Below are 12886 nucleotides of genomic sequence, written 5' to 3' on the forward strand. Positions count from 1 at the left end.
GGGGGGGGGGGGTATTAGGACTATAGTATTGAATTAGTAGTGTGTATTATATTTATCCTTGTAATAGTGCTGAGTCATCACCTTTAGCTAGTGATTAGCATTGCAATAGGTCAGTTGTATATATATTGAACAGTGTTGGACATATTAAAAAAATCAATGATCATATTTTCAGTTTAACCGACTTTAACAGTTCTTTTACTTCTCTCTCTTCGAGAAGCTTCTGTGTGATTCAGAGCTTTCCACACTCATAATCTCGACAACGTTTAATTCCTACTCCTATATTGCTATGGGCAATTTTTAATTAAAATGCAAAGTTTTCTAAAATATATTCGTGCACACTATATTTCTTGAATTGTCTATCATACACCTCTCCAAATTTTTATTTTTAAATTGAAGTCAACCTTCTTTGTTAGAACGTTTCTTTTCTTTTTTTGGGGCGCATACTCATGACGACGGTAAAAATTTATCCGCACCGAGTGTTATACCAAGCCAATAAATGAATGAAACTTGACACCTTATTTAAATATAACTAATGGTCTTTTATCATAGTCAACTCTCATTTGTTTTGCACGTAATCTTAAATAATAATATCAAAATAATACTACTTACTTAATATTCTATCTATTTCTTTTAACGATACATTTAATAAATCGAAAAGAATGAACAGTGTCGTTAGAAAGCAAATGAAGTATCAAACAGCAGGACACCCAAATCTCCACCAAAGAAAACATGTTTTGTTAAGGTGAGAGCATTGCTATTGCATTAATCAAATAATTTTTCTGAATGTATTACAATAATCACAATTTTTATTGGTTTTTCCAAAGTCTTGTAAAATCTAGTAATTTTTCACAATTTCAGTTGTTTCTCTACTCTCCTCCTCTATATAAGTAACCCCGTACTTCCCCTTCTTCCCGTTCTAACTTTCAAAATTACTCTTTTGATCTTTAACGGAGAAATAAAAGTACGAAGACACTAGATGCAGAATGCTAGAAAATGATACCGTTGGTTATTTCGATTCTCTACCTATTTAATTTTTTTGGTTATTAAAATTAAAATATTTAATAGACTTAGTAATAAACTTTTGTTTATCTCTCATGGTTAACTTAACTATATTTGGTATAAACACCCAGTGTGAGTTTTATCCATGACGCCGGCTCTCTCAATCAAAGGATGATCTCTGTTAATCTACTGACTTCAAGATTTTAACTCAAGGGTTCCCAAAATTCTAAATATTTGAGCAAAAGTTATCCCATTTTTCAGTTACTACCTTTTTTTTTTTCTTCTAATTAACTACAAGGAGCTTCAGCAATTTCTCATCTTGATAAGGGATTGACCATTTTATTTAAAACTATACTAGGGGGTGATCAACAACATGATCCTTCTTTCATAAGAGGTGAATTATTTAACATCAATGTATCCATCGCGAATCAAGTCTTTATATATACTCACACACACATAGTACTTGTCATTGATAATAAATGAAAATCTTATAATTTTCAGTACTTTGTTTTCTTGTAAAATGATTCTATGGAGTTGTAATAGTTGCATGTAGGAAAAAGATTTCCTTAAAAACTTTTATTAACAGGGTAAAAGTTTACATATGCTCCATCTGTATAGAGCCATATCCTTCTTGTCTTCCTTTTCGGCGTTGACACGTTACACCAGCAACAACAAGTAGCGCAATTCCAAACACTGCCGAGGCCCCGACAGCTGTGTGTAATATTACATTCTCACCTCTCTGCAGAAATAGTTTAATGCCAGAATGAAGTGTCTACTGATAGAAGTTGCCAATAATACTTTTAATGAGTTTAAGATCTTACTCTAATATCTGTAGAATATTGTAGGGTAGAATTAGGCTTTGGTGATGATTCAGCAACCAAGATATAGAACAACCCCATAACTCCAGTATGTCTTTGGGTATTGCTATAATTTGATATTAAAGTTACAGTCTCCCCTTCCAATATTTTGATAGAGCCAGGTTTAGGATAACAAGTAGACATCCCAACGATGTAACCAGCTTCATTTCCTGCTGCCTTTCCTTTCCCATAGATCGGGTGAGATGAGCATATGACGCGTCCATCCTGTACCAATTCAGCAAAAAAAGAAATAAAGAAAATCATCAACACCACACTTAGTTACAGATGTCTGTAAATCTGTTATAACATGACCAAAGGTCAGCCCGGTGCACGAAACATCCCGCGTTTAAGTAGGGTCCGGGAAGAGGGCGTAATGTATGCAGTCTACTCTGATGCAAGAATCAGTGACAGATTCCACGATTCGAACCTGTGACCTTTAGGTCATACGGAGACAACTTTACCATTATAATATGACCAAAGAAACAAAATAAAATAGCTCAGAGTACCTGTCCGTGGAGGGTTGAACCAGTTCCTCCTACATGTAGGTGAGCAACTCCATATATAACATTTCCACCACTAGGAAAAGATACACTCATCTTATTTGTTTGAGTGCAACCGACATTTGCAACAGCGCCCCCAGAACATGACTCCACTTGATATTCAATCTGAAATGATCAGGAAATTAATTGCCTGAATTATTAGCCAAGGTAGCAAGAGCTATAATTAATAGTATGAACAAAAATATCATTTATTCGTGTGATTATTTCCACACGAACTCGTAATCTCCTGGTCACAAGTATGATATTCAGTAGTATATCACAAGTACTGAATATCACAAGTTTATATAGATGAAGAAAATAACACAAACTGCTCGATCGCACCTTGCAATTATGTTTTGGCACGGTTGCCGTTGAGTTTTGCGGTTTTTCCCATGTAATTGTATCGGTGACATCAAATATATATATCTTGACAGGTACAATGGAGGCATCCCAATCAATATACTTCACAGTATACTTGAGGTACAAGCTTTTCTTCGTACCTTTGAACCCTTTTTTCACCCTACATCTCATTTCATCGTAACAACATCTCATGCCTCCAATGTAATCTGGCTCTATTTTCCGGCCATTTTCGTCCTTAGTAACGTTATAAAGATCACACCTGCACTCAATACATCCCACTTTATCTTCGGCTCCACGCGTATCAATGGCGTGTATATTGACCAACCATCTCTCCTCGTAACCATCAGGTACTTCAGCCGGATTACCAATTTCTATTCCATAAGGATCTGGAACATATGTGGCTGTTTTTCGCGTCTCGGATCCTAGGCCAAAATACTGATTTAGAACACCATTGCACATCCCTGAATTTCTTTTAACAATTAAGTCTGATACGTTGAATTCTTCTACGCCTTTTCGTTGATAATATCTTACAACAACCCAGTGGTGAAGATATGTTTCGTATAGAGGTACAGAATTCCCTGCCTCATCAACTACTTGAGCATGAAAATCTTTTATAGCGATATGGCCTTTAGGGAAATCTATGTTGTAGTAATATTTGTTAGCAACCGATCCTGGTTTCAGCTCAAACTTAGGTGATACAAATACTGCAGATTTTACCCTGTCTTCTTTTCTTGGTTGACTTTGTGAACTTGCATCAACTCTTATTAGCAGTAACATTACTGCTAATGAAAGTAACTGGTAATTTGAACAGCTTGACATTTCACTTTCCTAGATGCTAATATACCTGTACAAATTAAACAGTATCTTCAACACTTGAACATAATTATTAATTTTAATTACAACCAAGGGGAGATAAAGTTGCTGCCATGTGACCACGTAAAGTTGCAAGGTAAGGCTGCGTACAATAGACCCTTATGACCCGCCCCTTCCCCGAACTCCGCACATAGCCTTTAATTTTAGTTACAATGTGTAATTTTGCCTAATTTTTATCAGGTTAACAACTCAAGCTTAATTAGTGTAAAAGATTGTACATAAAACTTAAATTCTTTGAATTATAAAACTAATTAACCTGATATGACCTATTAAGTTCTTCAATCATTACACTGAATCATTAGATAAACTACTAAACTGATGATAAGTTTTGACTGACAAAGTAGAAGGAAATTTGTAAAAAAAAATAGTGGAATTAAAAGAAACTTTTGTACTCGATTAGTATTTTCTTTCACCAAATAAATGATACAAGCAGAAGTGTAAGATTAATTTGATGAGGGTCAAAGAAAAAAATTTGGTTGGCGGGTGGACAAAATAAAATTGTAATTTAAAGTCTTTTTTAATAAAAAAATTAACAATGAATGTCCACCATAAAACCGCAAGCACCAAACTTTCAAATAAAAATTTGATTAACCTTTATTTGGTTAAATTTTTTATTTATCGAGTAAAAAGATCTTTTCTTAATTTAAAACCATTTTTTCACGCCTTTGTTTCTCAAATCAATGTCTGTTTCACTTGGTTAAAAAGTATACTTATCAGGTGAATAGTATTGAAAGTTTTATTGGATAAATCGGAGAATACTTTATATGGTGAAAATATAAAAAATATTATTTGGTAAAAGATTGAATGCAGAGCTCAAATTGGCATACTATAAAGAATTTTAGCACGTAAATTAGAAGAACCCATATAGCAAAAGAAGAGGATATAGACATTACCTGATATGGCTTTTGGGGCACTGATTTACTTTCTTTCCATTCAAGAGAGTAGGTATTTAGTAACTGGGTTTATATATATAATATATATATATATATATATATATATATAGTAGAAGCAAGTTCCAAAATACAGATTATGAAGTTGTTCTGACGATAATACTTGGTAAGTAATCTGGTTCTGGATCGATTAGTTACATATTCCTTTTTTTTTTGGTCAAAGTTAGTGGCATATTTTTGGTCAGAGCTTTAATAATTTTAATTTGGTATTCCTTCTAGTACTTTTTATTTGTTATTTTGACACATCCATTAATAACTTTTGAAGTGCCATTTATTTCTGTTATATTAAGTTCTTCTACAATAGATATATTTACCAAAGTAACATGGGCCAAATAAAATTAGTCGGACTTTTATGTTTATATTTGTTAAAAATATAAACATATTTATCGTAGGAGATATTTTTAAAAAATATTTATCTTTCAATTCATATTAAAAAATACGTTATCTTTCAATATCCTTGCCCACTGCTCTCCTCTTAATATACTATATATGTAAACGGTTGAAATTACCTAAATGAGAAATTTGCTTCTTTTTTGGATTTTAATTTGTTGCTGGGAGTTTTCATTATTCAATGTTGTTAAATACTTATTTATTTTTCTTACTCCAGAAATTAATTCTTAAACTTTTACTTCGCTTGTAAATTCAAACAGCATCGTCACAAGGAATAGGAAAAAAAACCGAGAAAACTCCGGTAAGCTTTTGTAATTTAACTGGGAAAAAATCTTTTGAAATTTAGTTGCTGATTAAAGCATGTGCAACTGCTGAAAAAATTACTGTAATTTCTATATGATTCTTTTTGCATTATTTAGCTATGTCTTTTACTTGCAAACTTTGGTGAAATTAGTAATTATTATGTGTTAATTACTTACATAATAATTTATATTTATTAAAATAATCTTATATTATTATTGTTTAAAGTGACTTCAAACGCGAATTAATTCGTATTTGAATTGATTTAAAATTAAACAAAAAAAGTGTTTTAGCATTTTGCGAAACACGCCATCTGCTTCTTTCTGATTAAAACATTTTCACGTAACGTAACTATCTTTTCATAAATTCCTGATCATTCTCAATAATTTTCAGTGAGACAAACCTGATACACATATCACAGCAGCAGCTGACGTGGAAGCTGAGTAGGACAGTTGAGTAGGATTATTTAAATATTTAGATTTGGCGGGAAAAGTAGTTATTCTGTTTTCTCTATTTTCAGCATGTCTTGCATTTCAAATTCAAACTCTAATCTATATATATTTAAAAGGAAGAAAGTCTAGCCTAGAATTATGACAAGTGGCAACATAGGAAAAAGACATGTGGTAGTTTTAGGATAAAATTAGTTAGAATAGTTATAATAAGTTATTTAGTTATTTTTAAATTCAAAATCAAAATCAGTTATTTTCCCCCTTTTTGATTGCTTATTTATTATTATTATTTTATTATTATCTTTTTTGTTAATTATTGGCTTTTAAATGTTTACCAACGGAAGGAAATAAGTTTTGTCAACTGTTGTGTTCCAACAATGACGGTTTCCTACGATTTTTTCCTATTTGGTGAAAGTTTTTTCTATTTTGTGCTCTTCCTTTTAATATGTGGAATATTCATATTCATATTCATTCTCTGCCAATTATTTCATATTTGTATTTGTTACATTACATATGAAGGAGTTTAGCTTGATACGTCGACAACACAATATGGAACAATTAGGAACACTATATAATTAATGGTAATTTTGTATTTCCTTGCTTATTTTTTTCCATAGTAATGATATCTCTGGGCTATGACTTACTTGAATATAGCTTATGAAAAATTGCATTTACAACCATCTTTAGAGAATCAATTATCTGCGAAAAAATACCCTGACTTCTCCCATGTATCTTTCATTTCTTGCGGTGTTAATAATTTAGTTCTTTATGTTCTTTATTTCGTTCATTTGAAACATCAGCACATACTATGGTTGTTTTTCCATTTTTTTTCTATCAAGTTGGTCTAAATTAATGATTAGTAACTGTATAATTATTCAACGACCGGAAAACTCAAATTAGCTTTGGAAGTTTAATATAATATTTTAAAATATCCATATAATTTTTGGAATAATAGTAAATTAAATTTCTGTTTGTAAGTTACGAAAAGTTCAAGCAATCAAGTAAAGAATAAGAGTACAGCGGTTGAAATCTCCGTTGATTTACATTATTTGTAGCGGTTGGAATAATATTTATTTTTTAATAATGAAGCAATTTTGAGTAATAAAATAAGAGTATCGAAATAGTTTAGATTTAAGAAGTAAAAATATTTATTCATATTATATATTTAAAAAGGAGAGATAGGCACGGACATGAGTGAAAAACAAATAAACAATAAAGTACTTAAACATGCGATCACAACAAAAAATATGGAACAAGGATAAGCATATTTGAATTTGGTAGAAATGACACCAAGTAGCCACTTTGAAGGACTGCTATTTAGAAATTAGTCAGTGTATTCTAAAATTCAGTTTTTCAGTTTAATTTTTCAAGACAAAAATGTCCTGAGTTGTCCTGAAATTAAGTTTTTTAGTTTAAAATTTCATGACAAAATAAGTACTGGCTAATTCCTAAATAGCATCCCTGAGAATAGTTATCTGTGCACTTGCCCCTCGAATTTGATATGAGAAAGTCTTTGAATTTCAGAAAAAATATACTGCACAGATACGGCCGTCTAACTGAAATCTTAATAGATATTGAATAAAAATAACTATAATTCAAATTCATATGTCGATAATATCAATAGTTAAAACTAAAATTTAATATATCATATTGAAAACAAAATAAAAGTAGTTCAAAATTAATATTTGAATTATAGGCAAAACACTAAATAAAAAATTAAGTAAAAATATTATAGTAAAAAAAATGCATACGAGAGGATGATAGGGATTGTTTGAGTATATTTATGATATTGATTAATTTGTAAAATAAATATAGTAACTAATTAAATAATGCTAAAAATTATGGTTAACAAATTTAGACAATGAACTATGCATTTATATTGTTTTGTCTTTTATAAGTATAATTATTATAAAATGTCAAGTGTGCCAAATATGCTAGCATTCTCTCATATAAGCTTTACACAATTATTTTATAACAAGCAAAATTTTAAAATTGACCGCGCATCGCGCGGGTAGCTATACTAGTTGTATAAGTAATAGTTTGTAATGGTGGGGAACACACTTTTTGAGCTAATACAGATTATTTTCCTCTCTTTCTGAATTCTCTCTTCTCTTCTTCTTCCACTTCTCTCTTCTTCTTTCTTAGTTACTGTTTCATTGCTATGATCGATACCATATTGGTATCAATTGGTATCAGAGCTAGGCTATTACGATGGGACCTCGAAAAGATGCGAAAGGAATTCAAGGGATTCCAGCTGCTGATTTACAGGAACAGTATGAGGATCTGGCATCTCAGCAATTGGATCTGCGAGCTATCATCGATCAGAAGCATCGGGAGCTTAGAGACGACATGGATCGCTGGCAAACCGAGCTACTTCAAATGGTTAGTGCTATCAAAAACTCCTTTGATGGAATGCAATTGCATCAACAGTTGAAGGACTGTGATTCTACTTCGACTGATCGGGTTCACACTGCTACAACAGGTGAGGTTATTTTAGGTCCAAATCCTTACTATGTGGCTAACACTCGTAATGGTAATTTGGTATTCCCTTGCTTTAATGGTGAATACTTAAAAACTGACTGTATCGGATTGAGCAGTTTTTTGCTACGAATAATACTCCCCTCACTAAGAGAGTGAGATTAGTCGCTATGAATTTGGATGATGATGCTTTGGCTTGGCATCAGTCCTATTTGAAGTGCAGGGGTGTACCAGGTTACCCGGTTAGGAGGAGTACTTGGCTGTATTGGTTGAAACAATTGGAGATAAATTTGCAGATCCTATGCTTGAGTTAAAGAAGCTGAGACAAACTGGTTCTATGAGAGAATTTCAGTTTACTTTTGACAGGCTAGTTTCACAGTGTAATTTGGCAGTTGACCAAGCTATATCATGCTTCCTAGGAGGATTGAAGGAAGAGTTGGTTAACCCAATTATGATGCATGAACCTGAAATTCTCTCAAAAATTTATCGATTGGCTAGATTGGCTACCTTAGCAGCTAATGCTAGAACTCTGAAATATTTTTCTGCACCTACACAATTCTTCCCTAATATAAAACCTTCTTATGAAACTCACCCTACCAAAACTCCTAACCAGCACTCATCACCTACTGTCAAACTTGCTTTGATACCTCCAAACTGATAACAGCAAGGTCGGGAATCCAAACTAGAGTAAGAATTTAACAAGTAAATGCGGAAGCAATAACAATAAGAAATTGAACGACTAGAATTAAAGTGCAGAAAATAAATGATATGGGAAAATTCAGGAAAAGAATTCCAAGAACTTCCAAGAACGCAAGTTCTATAGCCTTGACAAGATCCAAGCAACAACGTTTTGATTTATTGAAGAATCAAAGGCCTTTACTTAAGAACAATTCAAAAATAATAGATTCGGATCTTGACCGCTTTACGAGTAACTTGAGACAATAATTAATAACTAGTGTTAATCGTCTTCTAAGAATACCACAAAGGAATCAATGATATCACAATAAAGAAGTTATCTTACTACCTTGAACTATGAACTAGTAAATGTTGAAAGATAAATCTCAAAGCATAAGTAACAAAGGTTTAAAAGAACTCTCAAGTATAATATTATTAATCAATAATCAAGTACCACAATGAATGAAAAGAACTCCTATTTATAGGAGGTAAAAATCCTTAAAACTAGGTAGGGTGGCTGCCAAGGCAAACCCTAACTTGGAGGCTAAGCTAAATACTAGAAAACCTAATAAAGCTAATAAAAATTAGGAGGGTGGGCGGCCAAAACCCTTAGGGGGAGATTTGGGCCTTAAAACTACTAGTTTGGGCCATTGGTTTGGATTCCATTGGGCTCCTTTTGAAACACCCCCTTTTGGACCTCTTTTAAGCTCTTCTGGGTGCCCTTTTGGTGGACTTCAAGGGCTAATGTTGGGACCCAATCTTCCTCGTGGACTTCAATTTGGGCCACCAAATAATTGTAAAACTTGGATAATTCATCTCCTTTGGGCTTGAGCTCTTCCTCTACAATTAAAAGCTTCTTTATTTGCCATTGAAGTCCAGCAACCTTAGTCTGCAATTCTTTAGCTTGAGATCTTGTAAATGGCCTTCTTGGAGCTTCCAAAACTCTATCATTGTCCTTGATGTTATCATTCCCCTCTTCTTGAAAAGAATTCATCCCCAAATTCGATCCTACATCAAACAAAGACAAGTCAGCAACATTGAATGTAGCGCTTACTTGAAACTCACCAGGAAGGTCCAGCTTGTAAGCATTGTCTCCAACCTTTCAAGGACTTGAAATGGGCCATCTCCTCTAGTATGCAACTTTGATTTCCTTTTGGAAGGAAATCTCTCCTTCCTAAAGTGAACCCAAACCAAAATCTCCAGGTTGAAAAACAACTTGTTTTCGACCCTTATTCTTTCTCAAGGCAGTTTGCTCATTTTTCTTGTCAATTGCAAGCCTTGTTTGCTCATGAATTTTTTCATCATTTCAGCCTTTGTCATACCATGAAGATTAGCAATATCATTAGTAGGTAATGGTAATAAATCAAGGGGAGTAAAGGGGTTAAAACCATAAACAACCTCAAAAGGAGACATACCTGTAGAAGAATGGATTGTTCTATTGTAAGCAAATTCAATCATAGGTAAGTGATCTTCTCAAAAAGTTAATTTACCTTTCAAAACAGCCCTCAACATGTTTCCTAAGGTTTTATTAACTACTTTAGTTTGTCCATCAGTTTGTGGGTGACAAGAAGTAGAAAACAACAATTTAGTGCCTAACTTCCCCCAAAATACACGCCAAAAGTGGCTCAAAAACTTAGCATCCCTATCACTAACAATAGTTCTAGGTATACCATGCAATTTAACAACTTCTTTTATAAATAGATAAGCAACATGTGAAGCATCATTAGTCTTTAAACAAGGAATAAAACGAGCCATTTTGGAGAACCTATCTACCACAACAAATATACTATCCTTGCCATACCTTGTTCTAGGCAAACCTAACACAAAATCAATAGAAATATCAATCAAAGGTGAAGTAGGAACAGGTAATGGCGTGTAAAGACCATGTGGTAACACTTTAGATTTAGCTTGTTTACATTCCAAACATTGTGCACACACTCTTTCAACATCTTTTCTCATGCCAGGCCAAAAGAAATTTTCAGCAAGTACATCTAGTGTCTTTGGGACTCCAAAGTGACCCATAAGGCCTCCACAATGTGCTTCCCTTACAAATACTTCACGTAAAGAGCATTTAGGAATACACAACTTATTTTCCTTAAAAAGAAACCCATCTTGAATATTAAACCTCTCAAAAGGACCCAACTTACAATCTGCAAAAATCTAGCCAAAATCAACATCATTAGCATAAAGTCCCTTGATTTGATCAAAACCCATCAATTTAGAAGTCAGAGTAGCAACTAAGACATAACTTCTTGAAAGTGCATCAGCAACAACATTCTATTTCCCTTGTTTGTAAGACATAAGGAAAAGATTCAATGAATTAAACCCACTTAGCATGCCTCCTACTAAGCTTACCTTGACTCTTCAAGTACTTCAAGGATTCATGGTCAGTTCTAATGACACACTCTCTTGGCCACAAGTAATGTTGCCATGTGGCTAAAGCCCTTACCAAAGCATATAACTCTTTGTCATAAGTGGAATAGTTCAATGTGTCTCCACTCAACTTCTCCCTAAAGTAGGCAATAGGTTTAGAATCTTGCATCAAAACAACACCTATTCCTTTTCCAGAAGCATCACATTCAATTTCAAAAGATTTAGAGAAATCAGGCAATTGTAACAAAGGAGCAGAACATAACTTTTCTTTCAACAAGTTAAAAGCATCATCTTGTTCTTTTCCCCATGTAAAAATCTTATCCTTTTTTATAACTTCAGATAAAAGAGAAGCAATGGTGCTAAAGTCTCTCACAAACCTCCTATAAAAACTAGCAAGTCAATGAAAACTCCTAACTTAAGTTACACTCTTAGGTTTAGGCCATTCCTTTATTGCTTTGATTTTCTCTTAATCTACCTCAACTCCTTTAGAACTAACTACAAAACCCGAGAAAATCACACGATCCACACAAAAAGTACACTTTTTAAGATTAGCAAATAAAAGTTACTTTCTAAGAACTTCAAAAACTTGTTTTAGGTGTTCTACATGCTCCTCTAAAGTGTTAGAAAAGATCAAGATATCATCAAAGTACACCACAACAAATTTCCTATGAAAATCCTTAAAGATATGATTCATTAATCTCCTGAAAGTGCTAGGTGCATTAGTCAAGCCAAAAGGCATAACTAACCACTCATAAAGCCCATATTTTGTTACACCCCAAGTTTTCATACGTGAGAGTACGTCATAAGTCATTGATGTAAGCTCGAAAATGAGATTATATTTGGAAGCAAATAAAGTAAGTTAATCATGTTACCTTGGAGGTTACAAATATTTAAGATCATGAATAACAAGCACCAAAAGGGTTGGAAAGCTTAGTCGCTAAACGAATTGAAGAAAATAGATTTCGTCGAAAATCGACAAGTTTGGAATGTAATAACATATTCTTTTGGGGAGGGACTAGGGTGATTAACATGATGAGGAGGTTAAGTTATGAGTTATTTTAGTCGTATGATAGTCGTGTGTTATGAAGTCAAGCGAGTTGTGGAACAAAAGTTGGAAAAAGGTCATCACAAGTTCCATTCATAAATGTGCTGAAAATTAGGTCAAATGTAACTGAGCTTTTCTCCCAATAGACTTAGAATTAGGGGATGATCTACATATCAAATTGAAGACTACGAGTCTAGTTTCCAACGCATTAAACCGTTCATCGATACGATATTGGAGTAGAGAGATATTTGTATTTTCGCGAGACAGCGCAGACTGGTAGGTGACAAGTAGGTGCATCACCTACTTGCCAAAATGAGAGGACTTAATTAAAAGCCCCAAAGTCGGCCAAGAGGGGTCTTTTAAGGGAATACAAACTGAGTTATTTCACCTGTATTTCAGACCAAGAAAACCTAATTGAACCCCTGCAACTCCTCCCCCAAAATCCCACACAAACCCTAGGGTATTCCGGGTGTTACGACGCGATTCTAGTGCTGAAAAGTCCGGACAGCATGCTAGTTTCTCTTTCTCCTTCTTGTATCCGTGTTGAGGAACTTATTTTTGATGAAAAAGGACCAGGTTTCGTGGGTGATACTCAGTA

The 12886-nt window shown here is 33.5% G+C and overlaps 1 protein-coding gene across 1 annotated transcript; it reads right to left on the reverse strand.

Moving 5' to 3' along the window:
- Positions 1–1442: 1442 nt before the first annotated feature.
- LOC109238982 lies at positions 1443–4607 on the reverse strand. The gene is made up of 5 exons (XM_019405481.1): positions 4522–4607; positions 2738–3599; positions 2363–2521; positions 1821–2081; positions 1443–1738 (listed from the first exon to the last, which is right to left on the reverse strand). The coding sequence occupies exons 2-5, from the start codon at positions 3572–3574 to the stop codon at positions 1595–1597; spliced, it is 1401 nt and encodes a 466-aa protein (XP_019261026.1). The 5' UTR covers positions 3575–3599; positions 4522–4607; the 3' UTR covers positions 1443–1594.
- Between the last annotated feature and the right edge of the window lie 8279 nt (positions 4608–12886).

This window comes from Nicotiana attenuata, unplaced genomic scaffold (genome assembly GCF_001879085.1).
Source record: "Nicotiana attenuata strain UT unplaced genomic scaffold, NIATTr2, whole genome shotgun sequence".
NCBI classification, from domain to species: Eukaryota; Viridiplantae; Streptophyta; class Magnoliopsida; order Solanales; family Solanaceae; genus Nicotiana; species Nicotiana attenuata.